The sequence below is a fragment of the Oncorhynchus keta genome, chromosome 9 (genome assembly GCF_023373465.1).
Source record: "Oncorhynchus keta strain PuntledgeMale-10-30-2019 chromosome 9, Oket_V2, whole genome shotgun sequence".
Lineage (NCBI taxonomy): Eukaryota > Metazoa > Chordata > Actinopteri > Salmoniformes > Salmonidae > Oncorhynchus > Oncorhynchus keta.
In genome coordinates, this window is record NC_068429.1 from 13,654,379 (window position 1) to 13,678,332 (window position 23,954).

At 44.3% G+C, this 23,954-nt stretch overlaps 1 protein-coding gene across 2 annotated transcripts in view; it reads left to right on the forward strand.

The window, feature by feature from the left end:
- LOC118378856 (nuclear receptor subfamily 6 group A member 1-A-like) overlaps positions 1 to 23,954 on the forward strand; it is a 217,051-nt gene that overhangs the window by 33,468 nt on the left and 159,629 nt on the right. For both annotated transcript variants that reach the window (XM_052525262.1, XM_052525263.1), the window contains exon 2: positions 10,255 to 10,302. In XM_052525262.1, the coding sequence (XP_052381222.1) occupies positions 10,255 to 10,302 (48 nt within the window). The remainder of the gene's footprint in view (positions 1 to 10,254; positions 10,303 to 23,954) is intronic.

Below are 23,954 nucleotides of genomic sequence, written 5' to 3' on the forward strand. Positions count from 1 at the left end.
ATTTTATACTAAATGTTATGAGGGGGTTATGGTATGTTGATTCTGTCATATCTCTTTCCAATGTACTGGTTGTTCTTGGTTCCAGTGGGAGGCACCATTAGTGCATAATTGGAGTAGGAACTGGGTGGTGCTGGAGCTGGGTGGTGTTGAAGATGTTGTTAGATTAGTGAAAAGCATGAGCTGGCGCACATCCCAATAAGTTAGTAGAGGTGCTGACTAACGAAGAGTTAGCTGTAGGTTATAAAAATAGTTACACACTTTATATCAGGGATGGGCAACTTTGATGGGGGTGGATCTGAATTCATCATGAGGGGCCGTAGTTGCCTCCAGGTCTGCGTACCAACACATGCATTCGACCATGATTATTAAGTTTAAATAACTGGTCAGTAAAATACCTTTACCAATCTAAAAACATGTTAGGTGACATGGCTTAATTGAGTGACTATCAGTGACTGACATAACAAGAAACAGTAAGTGGAGACCTCGACTGAGTTTCCCCAAAAGTAAATATACGGTGCATTCGGAAAGTATTCTGACCCCTTCCTTTTCCCCACATGTTGTTACGTTACAGCCCTTTTCTAAAATGGATTAAAAAATATTTTTTCCCCCCTCATCAATCTACACACAGTACACCATAATGACAAAGCGAAAAAGGTATTTAGAAATTGACAAATGTATTTAAAACAGAAATACATTATTTACATAAGTATTCAGACCCTTTGCTATGAGAATCAAAATTGAGCTCAGGTGCATCCTGTTTCCATTGATCATCCATGAGATGTTTCTACAACTTGATTGGAGTCCACCTGTGGTAAATTCAATTGATTGGGCATGATTTGAAAAGTCACAGACCTGTCTATGTAAGGTCCCACAGTTGACAGTGCATGTCAGAGCAAAAACCAAGCCATGAGGTCGAAGGAATTGTCCGTAGAGCTCAGAGACAAGATTGTGTCGGGGCACAGATCTGGGGAACGGTATAAAAAAAATGTCTGCAGCATTGAAGGTCCCCAAGAACACAGTGGCCTCCTCCATTCTTCTATGGAAGAAGTTTGGAACTGCCAAACTGGGCAATCAAGGGAGAAGGGTCTTGGTCAGGGAGGTGACCAAGAACCCAATGGTCAATCTGACAGAGCTCTACAGATCCTCTGTGGAGATGGGAGAACCTTCCAGAAGGACAACCATCTCTGCAGCACTCCACCAATCAGGCCTTTGTGGTAGAGTGGCCAGACGGAAGCCACTCCTCAATACAAGACACATGACAGCCCACTTGGAGTTTCCAAATCGCAACTAAAGACACTGCCCATGAGAAACAAGATCCTCTGGTCTGATGAAACCAAGATTGAACTCTTTGGCCTGAATACCAGGAGTTACGTCTGGAAACCTGGCACTATCTCTACGGTGAAGCATGGTGGTGGCGGCATCATGTTGTGGGGATGTTTTTAAGCTGCAGGGACTGAGAGACTAGTCAGATTCGAGGGAAATATGAATGGAGCAAAGTACAGAGCAACCCTTGATGTAAACCTGCTCCAGAGCGCTCATGACCTCAGACTGGGGCGACGGTTCACCTTCCAACAGGACAATGACCCTAAGCACCCAGCCAAGACAATGCAGGAGTGGCTTCGGGAAAAGTTTCTGAGTGTCCTTGAGTGGCCCAGCCAGAGCCCAGACTTGAAACTGATCGAACACATGACGTTCAGTCAATCTAGAAAATGTCAAGAACTTTACATTTTCTTCAAGTGCAGTTGCAAAAACCATCAAGCGTTACGAACAAACTGGCAAATGAGGACCGCCACAGGAAAAAAAGACCCAGAGTTCCCTCTGCTGCAGAGGATATGTTCATTAGTTACCAGCCTCAGAAATTGTAGCCCAAGTAAATGCTTCGGCGTTCAAGTAGCAGACACATCTCAACATCAACTGTTCAGAGGAGACTGCGTGAATCAGGCCTTCATGGTCGGATTGCTACAAAGAAACCACTACTAAAGGACACCAATAAGAAGAAGAGACTTGCTTGGGCCAAGAAACACGAGCAATGGACATTAGGCCGGTGGGAATCTGTCCTTTGGTCTGAAGAGTCCAAATTTGACATTTTTGGTCTACAACTGCCGTGTCTTTGAGACAGAGTAGGTGAACAGATAATTTCCGCATGTGTAGTTCCCACCGTGAAGCATGGAGGAGGAGGTGTGATGGTGCTTTGTTGGTGACACTGTCTGTGATTTATTTAGAATTCAAAGCACACTTAGTTTAGTTTATTTTATTTTTACAGGGACAGTGCACATTAATCAACGTTTCAGTAAAAGTGCCGGTTTTAGCCAGCCGGCTAATTTTCAACCGCAGTCCCTGGGCAGGTTATTAAAAACAATTACAATATAGACAATAGCACCATAGACATAGCAACATAGCAACATAGGACAAGCAAGACATAGCATACAGACAGAGCAACATAGAACAAAAAGCAGCAAGACAAAATTCATAAAAGCAACAAAGTGTTTCCATACCTCACAAGCTACAGACAACATGGAAAGCGGCAACACACAGCTAGGGACCATGTTCACAAATCTGATTGACCTTTAGCCATGTCTTCAAGCATTTTGTGAAAGTGTGATATGTGGTGCAGTTATGTGTGTCTGATGGCAGTGTATTCCAGACATGGGAAGCTCTCACAGAGAATGCAGATTTACTAAAGGTGCTTTTCCTTAGGGGAACTATACAGTCACCTCTCATGGCAGACCTTGTGGATCTGCTGCCATATGTCTGGGTTTTCTGTTTAACAAAAATATTGAGTGGAGGGGGAGCCAGGCCATTAAGGATCTTGAATACAAGACATGCGTCGGTGTATTGCACAAGATTTTCCCAACTCAAGAGTTCATGTTTTCTAAGGATGTGACAATGATGATGGATATTGGGCTTCCTATCAAGCACTTTGAGAGCCTGTTTGTAGACAGACTGAATAGGTTTTAATGTTGTACAGCAAGCTTGGGCCCAACTAGTCAAGCAGTATGTTAAGTGGGGGAGTATCATAGATTTGAAGTACAGTTTTGCTACCTCTGTAGTCAAACAATTTCGTATAAATCGGAAATTAGCTAGATTGAATTTAGTTATTTGAATTACCTTTTTCACATGCTTTTTAAAAGAGAGGTTGGAATCAAGTATGATGCCAAGGTACTTAAAATCGGATACCACCTGGAGCTTCTTAACCAACATTGTTACCACAACATTCTGCAGCGATACTCCATCCCATCTGGTTTGTACTTAGTCCCACTATCATTTGTTTTTCAACAAGACAATGACCCAACACACCTCCAGGCTGTGTAAGGGCAATTTGACCAAGAAGGAGAGTGATGGAGTACCTGCATTAGATGACCTGGCCTCCACAATCGCCCTCGACCTCAACCCAATTGAGATGGTTTGTGATGAGTTGGACCCCAGTGTGAGGGAAAAGCAGCCAACGAGAGCTCAGCATATGTGGGAACTCCTTCAAGACTGTTGGAAAAGCATTCCAGGTGAAGCTGGTTGAGAAAATGCCAAGAGTGTGCAAAGCTGTCATCAAGGCAAAGGGTGGCTACTTTGAAGAATCTGAATAATTTGTTTAACACTTTTTTGAGTCACTGCATGATTCCATATGTGTTAATTCATAGTCTTGATGTCTTCACTATTATTATACAATGTAGAAAATATAGTAAAAAATAAAGAAAAACCCTTGAATTAGTGTCCAAACCTTTGACTGTGTGTTCCTTGTTTTAGGTCAGTTGAGATCACCAATTTATTTTAAGAATGTGAAATGCCAGAATAATAGTAGAGAGAATGATTTATTTATTTCATCACATTCCCAGTGGGTCAGAAGTTTACATACACTCAATTTGTATTCTGTAGCATTGCCTTTAAGTTGTTTAAACTTGGATCAAATGTTTCGGGTAGCCTTCCACAAGCTTCCCACAATAAGTTGGTTGAATTTTGGCCCATTCCTCCTTACAGAGCTTTTGTAATTGAGTCAGGTTTGTAGGCCTCCTTGCTCGCACACGCTTTTTCAGTTCTGCCCATAAGTGTTCTATAGGATTGAGGTCAGGGCTTTGTGATGGTCACTCCAATATCTTGACGTTGTTGTCCTTAAGCCAGTTTGCTACAACTTTGGAAGTATGTTTGGGGTCATTGTCCATTTGGAAGACCAATTTGCGACCAAGCATTAACTTCCTGACTGATGTCTTGAGATGTTGCTTCAATATATCCACATAATTTTCCTGCCTCGTGATGCCATCTGTTTTGTGAAGTGTACAAGTCCCTCCTGCAGCAAAGCACCCCCACAATATGATGCTGCCACCCATGCTTCACTGTTGGGATGGTGTTCTTCGGCTTGCAAGCCTCCCCCTTTTTCCTCCAAACATAACAATGGTCATTATGGCCAAACAGTTCTAGTTTTGTTTTATCAGACCAGAGGACATTTCTCCAAAAAGTATGATCTTTATCCCCATGTGCAGTTGCAAACCGTAGTCTGGCTTTTTTTATGGTGGTTTTGGAGCAGTGGCTTCTTCCTTTCTAAGAGGACTTTCAGGTTATGTCGATATAGGACTCGTTTTTACTGTGGAAATAGATACTTTTGTACCTGTTTCCTCCAGCATCTTCACAAGGTCCTTTACTGTTGTTCTGGGATTAATTTGCACTTTTCGCACCAAAGTACGTTATTCTGTACGAGACAGAACGCTGTACGCTCCTTCCTGAGCGGTATGAAGCACTGAGTTTGAACTTAGGCCTTGAAATACATCCACATCCACCTTCAATTGACTCAAATGATGTCAAGTATCCTATCAGAAGCGTCTATAGCCATGACATAATATTCTTGAATTTTCAAAGCTATTTAAAGGCACAGTCAACTTAGTGTATGTAATCTTCTGACCCACTGGAATTGTGATGCAGTGAATTTTTTGTGAAATAATCTGTCCGTGAACAATTGTTGGGAAAATTACTTGTGTCATGCACAAAGTAGATGTCCTAACCGACTTGCCAAAACTATAGTTTGTTAACAAGAAATTGGTGGAGTGGTTGAAAAACGAGGTTTAAACTTCCGACTTCAACTGTGTGTTTGTTTGTATATTATATATATTTTTTTATCTGAAGTCCTTCAAAAGGGCCAAGGGACTGATGTTGCTGCTCTATATGTAATTAAAAATTACATTAAAAAATGTAATACATTTCAACCTTTATTCAACCTTCAATAAATTTAACCTTTATTGAAGTAGGCATGTCAGTTAAGAACAAATTCTTATTTACAGTGACGGCCTACCTCGGCCAAACCTGGACGACGCTTGGCTAATTGTGCGCCTTCCTATGGGACTCCCAATCATGGCCGGATGTGATACAGCCTGGATTCGAAAACCTTGAGGTTTATCTTTTTTAAATTTATCATTTTGTCCTCTGTTTTCTGTGTGATGGTCAGAAACATATATTATGTTGTCTTGTGTTTAGTCTCATCCTTTTTCAAGGAAGAGTTTCTCTGCTGAAGTCAATAGGATTATTTGCCGGTTGCTCTCTGCTGTATGTGTCTTCTTTGGAAGTCTGTCTTGCGCGCGCTTTTCTGAAAGAACATATGCTGCTGTCCGTTGGAGTGTGTCGGGGGGCAGCCGGCACGCGTCGGCTCAGAAACGGGCAGCTGGTGTGTGTGTGTGTGTGCATGGGAAGGGGGTCTCCATCACCCCCATCACCCGAGACAGCAGAATCCTGCCTGACTGATGATTAGAGTCAATTGGAGTGAGTGAGTGAATGAGTGATTATGTGAGTGGGCAGGGCAGACCCAGCTAGACAGACAGAGGGCAGTGTTCACTATTCAGTGTTGAGTGCAGATGGTGTCGGAGGGAGTCTTGAGGAGACAGCTACACTGACAGAAAGTCATCATGATGGGTGAGTGTGTGTCCTGGAGAACAACATCCACTCTGATAAGCACTGTGGTTGAAGGGAATTTAAGAAAGAACATTTTCTTTAAAAAAATGGTTGTTGCGTAATTAGTTCTGCCCTTTCCGTTAAAAAATATATATATAAGTTTTTCAGACAATGGTGAAGATTGGAGATAAATTGTAATTAGGAGGGTTGGATAGAAAGTGGTGCATGTAAGAGAGGACCAGTTGAGTGAGCTTTTGGATGAATGTGTGGTCCAGAAAGTCTGTAGCACTACCTCTTAACCAGACTGCCACTAAAACAACATTTTCTTAAGTATTGCAAGTGCAGATGGATGGTAGAGGGTGTTCACTTCAAATATATATGTCTGTATCTATATGTGTGTGTAAACTTCTGACCCACTGGAATTGAGATACAGTGAAAAAATCTGTCTGTGAACAATTGTTGGGAAAATTACTAAGTAGATGTCCTAACCGACTTGCCAAAACTATAGTTTGTTAACAATAAATGTGTGGAGTGGTTGAAAATACAAGTTGTGCGTGGTCTGAACAAATAGTGTAAACAAATGAATACATAATTTAATCCATAAATTCTATTTGTCATTTAGCTGTTCATGGTTTTCCAAATGTTTATTTTACACAATCTGACTTATAAACTGGAATAGGTGTATATTTGATGTGTTTGAGTAGAATAGAGAATGGAAAACGTGCCTTTCATTATGATGGTCTGTTAGTGAAAGCTGTCTGTACTTATTGTGGTAGAGATTTGATGTTTTTTTTCCTAGGTATCTGTGCTCAATCATACTCACTGACTTTTGTCCATTTGTTTTCACATTTCTCTGTAAAATGCGACAATGGTACAGTTTTCCACAACCGAGTTTGTTGAGCGTGGTCTCAACCGGTGTTCCTTGTCATGGTTTATTGTTTTATCAGTTGCTGTTTCTTTCTGCTGGTTTTGTATCCATTGCCAAAAGCCCCGTAGGGAATGAGAAGATGTTGGTGTGAGGTAGAAGGACGTAAACTGGAGATCTTGAGGGGCTCAATCCATTGGAACATGAGGATAGATGGATCATCGGGCCTCAGAAATTGTGGAAAACTCTCATGGTAGTTCATTTTGACCTCTCTTGTTGTCCCTCGCTCCCTTTTCAACGTTCTCTCTCTCAAGTGAAGGCTAACTGTGTACCCCTATTGGCTGTCTTTCAATGCTGTGTGTCCTCGCTGTATTTTATAGTTTTTCCCCCATTACTGTACTGTAGAATATTACACCCGGAGTAGCAAAATAGATATTTGTTATTTTCTTGGTTTGTGGAAGTACATAAGCAGTAACACTGAAAGTCATATTTTTGGTTCTCATTAATTTCACGTCTCTTTTTAACCCCCCCCTGTTTTTTCCCCCTAGGTTGTTCACGAGTATTTACAGTTTATCCACACTTTGTTTAGTTTGTACATTTTTACTTCACATTTGGTTCAGTTTTATATGGCCCGTACTTTAATATTATGTTTTTAAAAAGTATACTATTTGACAGTAGGACATCCAGTTTATTTTAGTTTAAACATTTATTTTCTTGAGTTTTATTGAATCCACAAATTGATGAATAGGGCTAACGTTATCCCAGGTATCTGAAACCCATGATTGGATGAACAGGAGCCGTCAGCAAATTCTAGATTCTCCACAAATTCTTCCCTCCAGAGTGGACGTCAGCTAAACCTTAATAGCAAAATAGAAGCCCAGTAGGTCATCTCTCAAAGACAATCAAGAGACAGATAGCAGAACTAACTGCGTCAGCCTTACTTAACCAGCATCTTTTAGTGTTTCTGTCAGAGAGCCACCACCAAGGGGGAGCGGGGCACGCTTGGTGACATCAGCCCACCAAGGGGGAGCGGGGCACGCTTGGTGACATCAGCCCACCAAGGGGGAGCGGGGCATGCTTGGTGACATCAGCCCACCAAGGGGGAGCGGGGCATGCTTGGTGACATCAGCCCACCAAGGGGGAGCGGGGCATGCTTGGTGACATCAGCCCACCAAGGGGGAGCGGGGCATGCTTGGTGACATCAGCCCACCAAGGGGGAGCGGGGCATGCTTGGTGACATCAGCCCACCAAGGGGGAGCGGGGCATGCTTGGTGACATCAGCCCACCAAGGGGGAGCGGGGCACGCTTGGTGACATCAGCCCACCAAGGGGGAGCGGGGCACGCTTGGTGACATCAGCCCACCAAGGGGGAGCGGGGCACGCTTGGTGACATCAGCCCACCAAGGGGGAGCGGGGCACGCTTGGTGACATCAGCCCACCAAGGGGGAGCGGGGCACGCTTGGTGACATCAGCCCACCAAGGGGGAGCGGGGCACGCGTGGTGACATCAGCCCACCAAGGGGGAGCGGGGCACGCTTGGTGACATCAGCCCACCAAGGGGGAGCGGGGCACGCTTGGTGACATCAGCCCACCAAGGGGGAGCGGGGGACGTGTGGCGACATCAGCCCACCAAGGGGGAGCGGGGAGCGTGGGCATCAGCCCACCAAGGGGGAGCGGAGGACGGTGACATCAGCCCACCAAGGGGGGCGGGGCACACTTGGTGACATCAGCCCACCAAGGGGGAGCGGGGGACATGTGGTGACATCAGCCCACCAGGGGGAGCGGAGGGTTGCGACATCAGCCCACCAAGGGGGCACGCGTGGTGACATCAGCCCACCAAGGGGGAGCGGGGACGCGTGGTGACATCAGCCCACCAAGGGGGTGCGGGGGACGCGTTGCGACATCAGCCCACCAAGGGGGAGCGGGGCACACTTGGTGACATCAGCCCACCAAGGGGGTGCGGGGACTCGTGGCGACATCAGCCCACCAAGGGGAGCGGGGACGCGTGGCGACATCAGCCCACCAAGGGGGAGGGGAGCGACATCAGCCCACCAAGGGGGAGCGGGGGACGTGTGGCGACATCAGCCCACCAAGGGGGAGCGGGGGACGTGTGGCGACATCCGCCCACCAAGGGGGAGCGGGGGACGCGTGGCGACATCAGCCCACCAAGGGGGAGCGGGGGACGCGTGGCGACATCAGCCCACCAAGGGGGAGCGGGGGACGCGTGGCGACATCAGCCCACCAAGGGGGAGCGGGGGACATGTGGCGACATCAGCCCAACAAGGGGGAGCGGGGGACGCGTAGCGACATCAGCCCACCAAGGGGGAGCGGGGGACGCGTGGCGACATTAAACCAAAAGGGGGAGCGGGGACGCGTGGCGACATTAGACCAAAAGGGGGAGCGGGGGACGCGTGGCGACATTAAACCAAAAGGGGGAGCGGGGGACGCGTGGCGACATTAGACCAAAAGGGGGAGCGGGGGACGCGTGGCGACATTAGACCAAAAGGGGGAGCGGGGGACGCGTGGCGACATTAGACCAAAAGGGGGAGCGGGGGACGCGTGGCGACATTAGACCAAAAGGAAACTAAACACAACAAAAGGAGGAGGACAAAGGCTCCGGTGTTTCCCTAGAGTGAGGAACAAGAGGATTAGGCAGATGTTTTTTTGGAGGGAGAGAGTTTGTGTGTGTGCGCACACACGCGCTTCCATTCTGATGCGCAAAGGTCCAGCTCGGGACCCAGGCGCCCTCTGCTCAGCAGGGTATAAGCCCAAATACAAACAAGGTTTTGGGGCGGAGAGGGGGCAGAGGGGGCCCAGAGGGCAAGAAACTTATGAGGGATGGGCTCTTCTTTTCAACAGGGTCTCCCTAGACAGCACTCGGTTAACCCTGCTACCCAGGTGGGGGAGGGCCATGGCTGTGTGTCTCTGTGGGGGTTTGGCACGTGTGTGTGTGTGAGATTCTTTGACATAGATTTTTGTGAGTGATGGGCAAACGTGTGTCGGAGTAAAGAGAAAGGAGGGAGGTAGAGAGCCTATTGTAGAACATAATGTATGTGATTATGAAGCAGGATGGCTAATAGTGTGACCACAGACACACACACACACACACACACACACTCTCCTATTTGATTCGCACAACATACGACTTCTAACTTGTCTGCTTTATAGTGACCATTTCTTGTGTTGTTCAATTTTATATTGGATATTATTGCCTAAGCCTCACTGCAACAATGATAGTATCGCCTTTGTTTTAGTAGGGATCAAAACAATTAAAGTACAAATAAATCTTGGAACAGAATATCTTTAAACAACACATTCTAGTGACTTTGAGATTCTATATTTAATGAAAACTGCTATATAAAATAAAAAATGTTTTACTCCTGTCTCAGAACTGTAAAGCCACTGAATTTGTGTTTCTGCCGAACAGCCTAGCAACTTAGGTTGCTACAAAGCTGAGGAATGGAGCTGGAGAAATGTACCTCAATTCATAGTGTGAAAGTCTAAAGTCCATCTCTCTTCCCAGGCTTCTATGCAGACCACGGTCTCCATGCTGAACCGAGCGATGGGATAGGTAAGTGAAAGACTCCTTATTTCACTAGAATATATTCAGCACAGAGATCCAATCTGTCGTGTGTGTGTGTGTGTGTGTGTGTGTGTGTCTATCGTGCTTCTACTTGTTAAATTGTAATTTAACACACAGATTCGATTTGAATTACAACCTGAGTATAATGGTTCACTGTGGTAAATGACATTTTGTCTGGTGGGGGATTGTAGTTGCAGTAGACTAACTGGCACCATCTGGTGTTGAGTCCTAATGTAGTTTCTGGTTACCTGTGTTGGGGGAAAAACTGCAGTGATTACAAGATATATATATATTTTTATTTTCAACCCATACAACATCTTTTCAAATTATTTTCAAAGTCTTTTGCTCATAAGGATACTTTTTAAAACTTGTTTTGTAATGTAGCACAAACATTTTCCTCGGATATACGGTGGTATTTCTCTGGTCACGCTACTATGTCAATTTAAGGCAGCCCCCCGCACCTCTCTGATTCAGAGGGGTTGGGTTAAATGCGGAAGACACATTTCAGTTGAAGGCATTCAGTTGTCATTCTATCCAGTGCCATTCTGTATTGTCATGCAGAACTGTGGCTCACAACTGTGTACAAAGTGAATGTGTATCTGCTGAATGTGTATTTGAGTCCTCTGAATCTCTCAAATGCAATACATAATAAGTAGCACAAGGTGATCAAATGTGAAAACAATCTGCATACATTGTTTTACTTTTAAATGAATTATATATTTTCAATGATTAATATATATCTTCTAAATGCCTAATGAGGTAAGTTCATCATTTGTACTCTCTCAGAACCCCAAATATGCACTGTGTGAATGAATTCATGCAATTTTATTTTTGTGTCAAATTTCCAATTGACAACTCATCCCTTATGGGATGATTTGACACATAAACATTACAATAATTCACTGCATAATGCGTTCTCTGCATTCTAACTTTAATTGTAAACACGTTGTAAAAACTCAAAACATTGTTTAAACTACAATTTGTATATAATCTTTGCAGCTGTAGCTCTGTCTATGATTGGTTAATTTTCTCCAGCTCCATCCCTCACCTTTTTTTTATTGTAGTATCTTGTCCCTTTAAGAATGTACCCTCATCAGGTACTCCTTGGTTTGTGTGAACTGCCTGCCCTTCTGTAAACTTGATTGATTTTCTCTGCAGTGGTGCTATTCTATTGATGTTTAAAATCAAATCAATTTAATTTGTCTTATATGCTGAATACAACAGATATAGAATTTACTGTGAAATGCTTACTTACAATCCCCGTCATAACAATGCATAGTTAAAACGTTAGTATTTTCTAACACAATAAATAACAATAACGAGGCTATGTACACGGAGTACCGGTACTGAGTCAATGTGCAGGGGTACGAGGTAGTTGAGGTTTCTCCATGGAAGGGTATGGAGGTTACTCAGCATGAGCTTTGTTCAAGCCTTTTAGGTAAAAACCTGCTTGACCATTTAGTTAAAAAGGAGATTGTGAGGTATCAAAGATTTTAAAATCAAATTCACCATTATCTACTACGGTACAGTACCTTCAGAAAGTATTCATACCCCTTGACTTACTCTACATTTTGTTGTTACAGCCTCAAAATGTATTAAATAGTTTTTTTCCCACCATTCTACACAAAAGACCCAATAATGACAATGTGATAAATGTTTTTAGATTTTTGGGGGGAAATGTATTGAAAATTAAATACAGAAATATCTAATTTACATAAGTATTCACACCCCTTTGCTATGACTCTCCAAATTGAGCTCGGGTGCATCCTGTTTCCTTCACTCATCCTTGATGTCACTACAACTTGATTGGAGTCCACCTGTGGGCCAATTCAATTGTTTGGCCATGATTTAGAAAGAAACACACCTGTCTATATAAGGTCCCACAGTTGACGGTGTATGTCCGTGCAGAAACTATAACATGAAGTCCAATGAACTTTCAGTAGATCTCAGAGGCGGATATCTGGGGAAGGGTATAAAACTATTTCTAGAGTGTTTCCACGAGATTCCACGAGTACAGTGGTATCCATTATTGGGAAATGGAAAAGAAATATGGAACTACCCAGACTGCCTAAAGCTGTCTGTCTGACCAAACAGAAACCGGGCAAGAACGACCTTGGTCAGGGAGGTGACCAAGAACCCAATGACCACTGTGACAAAATGACAGAGTTTCTTGGCTGAGATGGGGAAACCAGCCAGAAGTACAACAGTCTCTACACCACTTCACCAATCTGGGCTTCGTGGGAGAGTGGCCAGACGGAAGCCACTCCTGAGAAAAAGGCTCATGACCGCACACCTGGAGTTTGCAAAAAGGCAGGTGGAAGACTGAGCGCATAAGGCAAAAGGTTCTGGGGAATGATGAGACAAATATGTAACTCTTTGTCCTGAATGCCTAGCACTATGTCTGGAGAAAACCAGACATCACCAGACAGAAAACCATCCCTACCGTGAAGCATGGTGGTGGCAGCATCATGCTATGAGACTGGTGAGGATAGAGGGAACAATGAATGGAGCCAAATACAGGAAAATCCTTGATGAGAACCTGTTTCAGAGTGCAAATGACCTTAGACTGGGGTGAAGATTTACACTACCGTTCAAAAGTTTTGGGTCACTTAGAAATGTCCTTGATTTTGAAAGAAAAGCTAGATAGAATTGTCCATTAAAATAACATCAGGAATACAGTGTAGACATTGTTAATGTTATAAATGACTATTGTACCTTAAGGCAGATTTTTGTTATTTTTATGGAATATCTACATAGACATACAGAGGCCCATTATCAGCAACCATCACTCCTGTGTTTTGGGTTTCAGAAGAAAGTTATTTGTTTCTGGCCATTTTGAGTCTGTAATCGAACCCACAAATGCTGATGCTCCAGATACTCTACTAGTCTAAAGAAGGCCAGTTTTAATGCTTATTTAATCAGACAACAGTTTTCAGCTGTGCTAACATAATTGCAAAATGGTTTTCTAATGATCAATTAGCCTTTTAAAATTAAAAACTTGAATTAGCTAACACAACGTGCTATTGGAACACAGGAGTGATGGTTGCTGATAATGGGCCTCTGTACGCCTATGTAGATATTCCATTAAAAAATTGCAGTTTCCAGCTACAATAGTCATTTACAACATTAGCAATGTCTACACTGCTTTTCTGATCAATTTGATATTATTTTAATGGACCAAAAGTTAGCTTTTCTTTCAAAAACCAAATTTCTAAGTGACCCCAAACTTTTGAACAGGAGTGTACATTCCACAGGACAATGACACAAAGCATACAGCTAAAGCCACGCAGGAATGGCTTCAGAACAAGAGAGTGAAATTCCTTGAATGGCCCAGCCAAAGCCCAAACTTAAATCCCATTTAAAATCTGTGGAAAGACTTGAAAATTGCTGCTACATCTAACTTAAAAGAGCCTGTGAAAATCTGCAAGGAAGAATAGGAGAAAATCCCCAAATCCAGATGTGCAAAATTGATAGACATACCCAAGATGACTCAAAACTGTAATCATCGCCATAGGTGTTTCTACAAATTATTGACTCAGGGGTCTTAATGCTTCTGTAAATGTGATATTTATGTTTTTATTTTCAATACATTTGCAAACAGTTCTATAAACATGTTTTCACTTGGTCATTATGGGGTATTGTGTGTAGATGGGTGAGATTGTTCTAAATTCACTTTGAATTCAGACTGTAACACAACAAAATGTGGATTAAGTCTAGGGGTATGAATACTTTCTGACGGCACTGTATTCTAGTTAAAGCCCTCCATATCAATTTAACTTTATTCATTAGAGTTAATCAATTTACATTGTCAGAATATTCTAAACTTATAGCAGCTATAAAGAGAATTTGAGCGTGAGTTGAAAACAATGTTTCCCAACGTACTCTGGTAGTTTTGGTGTGGTAAATTGTTGTAACACTTTCTGAAAGGACTGTACATGTTAGTGTGTAGTTTTAGGCCTTGTTGTAGGCCTCTACTGTTAGCACTTTCCTAGATCATCTATCAATATGGATTTAATTCAACTCCCGAGTGGTGCAGCGGTCTAAGGCACAACATCTCCGTGCTAGAGACGTCATTACAGACCCTGGTTCAAGGGGAGGGTTTGGCCAGGGGTAGGCCGTCATTGTAAAATATGAATTTGTTCTTAACTGACATGCCTTGTTAAATAAAGGTAAAAAACTGTTTCATCACTCTTGTAGAATTCACATGTGTTTGGAGACTGACTGATATCACCGCTAGGGGGAGGCACACCACTGCTGGAGTCAAAGAATGAAAGCTGCACTCACATGGGCATGGCCAGGAGAGAAACAGTCTACTTCAGAATCATCAGTATGGCAGTTCTAGGACATCAATGTTTCACTGAGGAATAAAGAATTAATATTGATATAACGAAGAACAGCTCACATGTCCTCAGACATTGCTTATTAGTCTTGCTCGTCATCTTAAATGCCTCTTATAGCCTTTCCCTTTGGACAGTTTGGATACTTTAGGTCCATTCCAAATGACATGAGAGACAAAATACCTTCAATAATCAGTTGGACAAAAAATGATTGATGTTACTATTGCACTCTTAACGTGACCCTGAGCTAGCCCTCTCCATCTCCTCTGTATTGCTTCTGATCAGTGCTGCAGTTCTAATCTCCTACTAGGTGGCATTGCTGAGCTAACCAGTTAAGACATAAATACATAACTAAAAAAACAAATGGATGAGCAATGGAATGGAGATTTGTTATAGGGGTAGAGGAGGATGGATGGCAGGGAGGGCTTAAGATGAGGAGGAAAGAAGTTGAGTAAAGGAAGAGGGTGAGAGAGAAGGACAGGTGGAAATAGGAGTGCAGGAGGAGAGATGGTGTGTGTGCATGCACGTGTGTTTGTGCTCCTACACATGTGTGTGTGAAGGGAGGTGTTTGGCCCAAGCGGGTGTGAGGTGAGCGCCTCACAGGGGTTGTCAGGTGTCCGGACGCATTTGGCCAGGCGGCGTTTCCTCTCCGTCATGCTGTCACGCCGCGTTAGGCCCCCGTCAGCCAACCAGGGCCCATAGCCACAAAGGACTGGCATGACCAACCACCCACCGCCACCCACCGCATGAGTCTCCAACCATAGCCGTGTCTTTCTTTCTCTCTCTTAATTTCTCTCATTCTTTCTTAAATCATTTTTCTTTCTTTCTCAAATTATTTATAGTTTTTTTATTTTGGTCCTTCTCTCTCCCTCCCCATCTGTCTTTCTTTCTCCTTCTGTTAGTCGTTACATATTTCTCTCAATCTTTTAAATTTTCACTGTCTCTCCCAATTACTTCTCCCCACATTCTCACTTTATCCTGTCAGTCTTTCTTTCTTGACCTTCCACTTTCTCTCTCTCTCTCTCTCTCTCTCTCTCTCTCTCTCTCTCTCTCTCTCTGTCTCTCTGTCTCCCTTCTCCACTGAGAGAAAGTAGGGCACCCTAGGGCATGGGGGTGAGACTGTGACATCCACAGCCCTGGGTGCAAACTGACCCTCCACAGCCTTGGGTGCTAACTGGTCATTCACAGCAGCCAGAAGCAATGTGCTCAATGTGGAATCTATTAGGCTTATTTTTGTTTGTATCAAAGTTTAAATAAAAACTCTGTCGCACACAAGCTTTATTCTAATAATAATTGTCACAAATGTAGCTGTCCAGTCCTGGGTATACATAATATTGTATAATTCTTCCATTCCCGTATCAGTGAAAATAAGGGGTCAAGAGGTGCAATTGAAGCCATAGGCAATGGTGTACACATGAACAGACACACAAAGACATGCATCTCTTACTTCAAACGTCTTTGACCATCTGAACTTTTGACCAGCGCTATTCCCACAGGCTTGCTGCTGTCCTTTCACAACAGGGTGACGGTTAGGTTAGGGGTTGAGAGTCCAATGTTAAGGTACAGGTTCACATGAAGTTCAAATGTTCTTCTCTCTTTCTTTTCCAGTCTCTCTTCCTTACCCCTCCTTTTACTCTCGTTTACTAGGTCGGGGGGGGGGCAGCAAGAGGTTAGTAGTTTTGAACCTCCGTATCTCCCGTCACCTGTGACACACACACACACACACACACTGGGTAGATTAGTGGTCGCTGTATACCTTTGGGAGGCAGGACTAACTGAAGCAGTAGGGCCAGGGGGGGGGGGAGGGAGTTGACCCCACCCACCCACAGAACTGTAAACTCTCCAGGCCACAGAAAGGGCAGCATTGTTGGTCCTGAGTGGAATAATAGATTTATGGCCCAGGGCCCAATTAGGTTGTAAAATGGAACTGTGGCTTTCAAAACACCATCTTCTTTGACCCTTCCTCTATCTCTGACACACACACACACACACAACCCACTGACCGCCGTAACCCCTCTTTCACCTTTTCAACTTTACCCATGATGCCTCTGGGTTGGAGCCAGGAAGTGTGCACCCCCTGCTGAGATAGAAGGGGTGAGGTTTGGGTCAAAAGGTGAAGGGGTGAGCATGGTCTGTTCAGCTGGGCTCAGTTTGCTAACAGTGAGGATGGACATCCAGAGAGCCATAGATGCCTTGTTGGCAAGTCTGGATAGCCAGGGTCAAAAGGATGAACGCTGGAGAGGCAGACTTTAAAAAAAGTTGCTCTCTTCACCTCCTTACCTATGATTATAGTTCAACTTGACGTAAAAATGTGTACGGAGATCTTTTGTGCAAATCTGTTGTCGATTTGATTTAAGTTCAAGTTAACTGCACAGATCTCAAGTTAGGTTTTGTCCCCTCTGACCTTTCCTTCTGAGAATTCTGAATTGAATTGTTTGTCTGTCAGTTGCTCTGCAGTATCAGACTGTTACAGCTACAGATAACAGCTCAAACTCTCTCCATCCATCTTGTCATCAAGAGTCAGTGTCTCTGTGGCTGATACAGCGACATGCTAAACTTCACAGTCCTGCATATCCTCCTCTGGACTGAGGATTCAAGCCGAACACGGATTTGGACAATGCGCCATTTTAAATGTAATTTCTGATTGAGCCGACAGATTGTCACGTGAATTTTCAATCCCAATGATGTTAAATTAACTCAACACTCACTATAGCTTTGACCAATTCCTAGAGGTTGTAAGGCCCTGGTTAATAGAAGAATTTAGACAAAAGTCCCAGTCTGCAATAGATCAATACTTTATTCAGAGAGTACTCAGACTTCAAAATGAGAACACAATCTTTTTAACACACACACACACACACACACACACACACACACACACATCAAATTTATTTATATAGCCCTTCGTACATCAGCTGATATCTCAAAGTGCTGTACAGAAACCCAGCCTAAAACCCCAAACAGCAAGCAATGCAGGTGTAGAAGCACGGTGGCTAGGAAAAACTCCCTAGAAAGGCCAAAACCTAGGAAGAAACCTAGAGAGGAACCAGGCTATGTGGGGTGGCCAGTCCTCTTCTGGCTGTGCCGGGTGGAGATTATAACAGAACATGGCCAAGATGTTCAAATGTTCATAAATGACCAGCATGGTCGAATAATAACAAGGCAGAACAGTTGAAACTGGAGCAGCAGCATGGCCAGGTGGACTGGGGACAGCAAGGAGTCATCATGTCAGGTAGTCCTGGGGCACGGTCCTAGGGCTCAGGTCCTCCGAGAGAGAGAAAGAGAGAATTAGAGAGAGCATATGTGGGGTGGCCCGTCCTCTTCTGGCTGGGCCGGGTGGAGATTATAACAGAACATGGCCAAGATGTTCAAATGTTCATAAATGACCAGCAAGGCAGAACAGTTGAAACACACACACACATCAGTAGAAACTCCATCTCTTCCCAGGTGGGCTGCATCCCTCCACAATACTAACACATAGTTTCTCATTATCTTCTGCAAGCCTAGCCACCTCCAACAGCCACACCCCTACCCAGGTTGGGGAGGCCTCTTTCCTGTTATTGGTTTGAGTTATCACAAGTCGACAGTTCAGTTGGCCTTGAATGTCTCAACTATACCCAGCTCATATTGCAAAATAGTAACACAATGGCCTACTCACACACATTATTGAATTATGACTTTCATACAATTATATGGTTTCAGGGTGGAATACTTTAGTCATTACTTTAAACATATAAATTCCTTTATCACATATGCAGCGTTTACTGTGAATATGGTCTCCGCAAACATGGGAACATAGCCATCAAAACATGGATTGCAGACAGATTGAATCCCCGCCTTAGTTCGCCCACAATAACAGTCCACAACACTAACATAAACAGGCCACAGCATCAGCACTAAACAAGGGGAGAGCAGGAGGAGAGGCCGGAGAGGCAGTCGGCAGCAGCATTCTTATTGACGAGGAGTGGTGAAACACTGCTACTGTGAATGAACCCCCTGAGTAATGATTTATGAACCCATGCTGCGAATTGGAATCAATATCTGATGGGTGTAAGTGAGTTCAGAAATTTGGGCAGCGAAAGGCCAAGAAGAGGAATGAAGGAAGGGAGAGAGGGGGAGAAGTAGGACTAAGCAGGGTGCGCCTCAGTAGTCTAAATTGGCTTCCTCTCCTTGTTTTATCTTCTTCATCTGCACTAATCTGAAAACACAAGGCTTGGTTAAAGCAGAATAGAGGATAACTACAATAACCCATACTGTCACCTGTAAAGGTATCTACTGGAGTATCAGTGCAGACTGCAGATTGAGGAAAGGAGATGAGGTTAGAGCCATTTTTTTACTATTGAGACGCACCACTAGGGATCTTCCTCAATACTTATTTTCTCTTTCTTGTATTGGAGGAGAAGATCTGAGTTCCTCTTCTTGGATTGGAACCTCTCCTCCAATGTGTTTTGAGAAGGAGATAATAATAATAATATATGCCATTTAGCTGACGCTTTTATCCAAAGCGACTTACAGTCATGTGTGCGAGACAGGACAAGAGATGTGGAGATGAGGAATCGAGGAAAGGCGAATTGAGAAGGAGATAAGGATGAACAAAAGAAGGTGCTGTAGTAATGTAGCCATTTTGACCCCAATCTCTCTTGCTTACACACAGAAAGAAACACACACGTCACCCCCTTCTGTTAAATACATTATTTGTGTCCCCTCTCTTCCACACACTGTATGCCGAGGCCCATAAACACAACAACAACATGCTTCTCCATCCCAAAGGCTCCCCTATAATCTTAGGCAGCCTGTCTGTCTGCTTCCAACTCCATTCCCCTCAGTTTCCATGGAGACAGGGCTCTGCCAGCCAATACCAATAGCCCCCTTGAGCCGCTGTGACCAATGGGATTAGGGTATGATGCGGCGGTAAATCTGGGGGGTGGGCAAGGCTGGGTTGCACCAGGCTGTCGTGAGGGTTGATAGTGTTTTTTTGTGTAGTGCTGCTGGCCCTATGGGGTATGTGTGTGGGGAGCACAGGGCAACGGATGGGTTTGGGGCAGGGCTGTGTGTTTTGGGGGAATACTTGGTGACTCTTTGGTTTAGAGGCATAGTCGTATGGCAAGGCCATGATGGTTCCCTCTTACATGCTAGACCCTTCTTCTTGGCTACTAGTTGCACTGTTAATACCATGGGTGGGCATATAATAATAGTAATAATAATATGGTTAATGTAATGCGCTTAAAGGCTTAAAACACACTCACATTCAGAAACCTAGTTACAAAATCCTTGTGAACACTTTTTATTTGAATGCTATTATTGCAGATTCAACTCTGATCTCACAGCACATAAACACGTTATCTTTCGACCATGGCTCTGCACTGAAAAACATATTCAATATACTGTACATTGCTACACTACCTTCCATTTTGAAAAGAGAAACTTAGAGAGGGTTACAGAAGGGTTCACGTAAAGTCTTACTCTTATGAAACCACACAGTTGATCGCCATTGTGTGACTGGCTTCTATTGTCTTCTTTATGTCTTAGGGTGTGTGCTAGATGGCACCCTGATCCTATTCACTATAGTGTAGTGCACTAAATAGGGAATAGGGTGCTATTTGGGAAGTAACCGTATTGTCCATCTGCCCTCGGCTTGGAGCTAACCAACTGGAAAGAATACCCCTCACAGGCCATGGTTGTACGTAATAAACCAAAATAATTGACACTGGATTGAAGGGAATATTTCAGTACTGTACAGCTCAGTGCGAAGAGGGAACAGTGTTGCACTGAACTACCGCTTTCTCTCTCATGGATTTTAGTACACACATATCAGTACACACAGAGACACGTAGACACGCACACTCGCTCTACCCCGCCACCCTTTCAATTCAATTCAAGTGGCTTTATTGGCATGGGAAACATATGTTAACATTGCCAAAGCAAGTGAAGTAGATAATATACAGAAGTGAAATAAACAATCAAAATGAACAGTAAACATTACACTCACAGAAGTTCCAAATGAATAGAGATGTTTCAAATGTCATTATGTGTATATATACAGTGTTGTAACACTGTGAAAATGGTTAAAGTACAAAAGGGACAATAAATTAACATAAATATGGATGGTATATACGATGATGTTTGATCTTCACTGATTGCCCTTTTCTTGTGGCAACAGGTCACAAATCTTGCTGCTGTGATGGCACACTGGTATTTCACCCAGTAGATATGAGAGTTTATCAAAATCGGGCTTGTTTTCAAATTCTTTGGATCTGTGTAATCTGAGGGAAATATGTGCCACTAATATTGGGCAGGAGGTTAGGAAGTGCAGCTCAGTTTCCACCTCATTTTGTGGGCAGTGTGCACATAGCCTGTCTTCTCTTGAGAGCCAGGTATGCCTACGGCGGCCTTTCTCAATAGCAAGGTTATGCTCACTGAGTCTGTACATAGTCAAAGCTTTCCTTAAGTTTGGGTCAGTCACACTGGTCAGGTATTCTGCCACAGTGTACTCTCTGTTTAGGGCCAAATATTGTGATGATCATCATCATTTGATGACGGTCGCCTCGCTTTGCGTTCTTAGGAAACTATGCAGTTTTTTAATGTATTATTTCTTACATTGTTACCCAGGAAATATGAAGTATTTTTACATACAGCCAGGAAGAACTATTGGATATAAGAACAACGTCAACTTACCAACATTACGACCAGGAATACAACTTTCCTGAAGCAGATCCTCTCTCCGGACCACCACCTAACACAATGGATCTAATCCCAGCAGCTGACCGAAAACAACGGCGACGCAGAAGGGGCAGACGAAGCTGGCTTCTGGTCAGGCTTTGCAAACGGGCACATCCCTCTCCACTCCCGAGTATACTACTCGCCAATGTCCAGTCTCTTGACAACAAGGTAGATGAAATTCGAGCAAGGGTTGCCTTCCAGAGATACGGGAACATGGCTCGCTCGGGATATATTGTCGGAATTGGTTCAGCCACCGGGCTTCTCCATGCATTGCACCGACAGAGAAAACACCTCTCTGGGAAGAGGAAGGGTGGGGGTATGCTTTACACCAATAATTGTTAATCATAACAATGTACAGGAACTCAAGTCCTTCTGCTCACCCAACCTAGAATTCCTTACAATCAAATGTCGGCCATTCTACCTACCAAGAGTATTCTCGTTCCCCCCCCAAGCGAACACCAAGACGGCCTCCAAGGAACTTCACTTGACTCTATGTAAACTGGAAATGAAATGAGTGATGAAATATATCCGGAGGCTGCTTTACTGTAGCTGGGGATTGTAACAAAACAAATTTGAGATCAATGTTACCTACATTTTATCAGCATATTGACTGCACGACACATAGAGTAGCAGGTCGAGAGCATTAGCCCTCGACCTGCTACTCTAACTTCCACCATGCATACACAGCCCTCCCCCGCCCTCCCTTTGGCAAATCTGACCACGACACCATCTTGCTAGGCCCGGTTTATAAGCAGAAACTCAAACAGGATGTACCAGTGACGAGAACCATTCAACGCTGGTCTGACTAATCGGAAGCCACGCTCCAAGATTGTTTCGATTACGTGGACTGGAATATGTTCCGATCAGCCTAGGGACAACGTTGAACTATACGCTGACTCAGTGAGTGCGTTTATATAAATAAGTGCATTGGAGAATGTCGTACCCACTGTGACTATTAAAACCTACTCTAACCAGAAATCGTGGATGGATGGTGGCGTTCACGTAAAACTGAAAGCGCATTTTATACCACTTAAATCCACCACATTTAACCACGGAATGAGGTCTGGGAATATGACTAATATAAACAGTGTAGTTATTCCCTCCGCAAGGCAATCAAACAAGCGAAATGCCGGTACAGGGTCAAGGTGGAGTCGCAATTCAATGGCTCAGACATGAGATGTATGTGGCAGGGTCTACTGGAAATCACAGACTACGAAAACAAAACAGCCACGTCATGGATACCGACGTCACGCTTCCAGACAAACTAAACACCACTTTGAGGATAATGCAGTGCCACCGTCGCGGATCGCTAACTAAGACTCCGCCCCCTTCTCCTTCTCAGTGGCTGACATGAGTAAAACATTTAAACTTGTTAACCCTCGCCAGGCTGCTGGCCCAGACAGCATCCCTAGCCACGTCCTCAGAGCATGCGCAGACCCGCTGGCTGGTGTGTTTACAGACATTTAATCGCTCCCTATCCCACTCTGCTGTCCCCACATGCTTCAAGATGCAAAAGATAACTGAACTAAATGACTACTGCCCTGTAGCACTCACTTCTGTCATCATGAAGTGCTTTGAGAGGCTTACCGGCCACCCTAGACCCACTTCAGTTGCATACCGCCCCAACAGCTCCACAAATGACGCAATCACCATCACACTGCACACTGCCCTATCCCATCTGGACAAAAGAAAATACCCATGTAAGAGTGCTGTTCATTGACTACAGCTCAGCATTCAACATTATAGTAACCTCCAAGCTCATCAAGCTGGAGGCCCTGGGTCTCAACCCCTCCCTTTGCGACTGGGTCCTGGACTTTCTGACGGGCCGCCTCCCAGGTAGTGAAGGTAGGAAATATCTCCACTTCGCTAATCCTTAACACTGGGGCCCCACAACGGTGTGTGCTCAGCCCTCTCCTGGACTCTCTGTTCTCCCACAACTGCGTGGTCATGCACACCTCCAACTCAATCATCAAGTTTGCAGACGACACAACCGTAGTGGACTTGATCACCAACAACGACGAGACAGCCTACAGGGAGGAGGTGAGGACATTCGCAGTGTGGTGTCAGGAAAACAATCTCTCACTCAACGTCAATAAAACAAAGGAGATAATCGTGGACTTCAGGAAACAGCAGAGGGGGCTCCCTCATACCTACATCGAAGGGACCGGAGTAAAGTTAAGTGCCTGGGCAAAGGGCCTATTCAACCTCAGGAGGCTGAAGAAATTTGGCCTGTCACCTAAAACCCTCACTCACCTAACTTTTAAAGATGCACAATCGAGTGCATCCTGTTGGGCTGTATCACAACCTGGTACGGCAACTGAACCGCCCTCAACCTCAAGGCTCTCCAGAGGGTGGTGCAGTCTGCACAACGCATCACTGGGGGCAAACTACCTGCCCTCCATGACACATACAGCACCCGATGTCACAGGAAGGCCAAAAAGATCATCAAGGACCACAACCACCAGAGCCACTGCCGGTTCACTGCACTATCATCCAGGAAGTGAGGTCAGTACAGGTGCATCAAAGCTGGGACCGAGAGATTGAAAGAGCGCTTCTATCTCAAGGCCATCCGACTGTTAAACA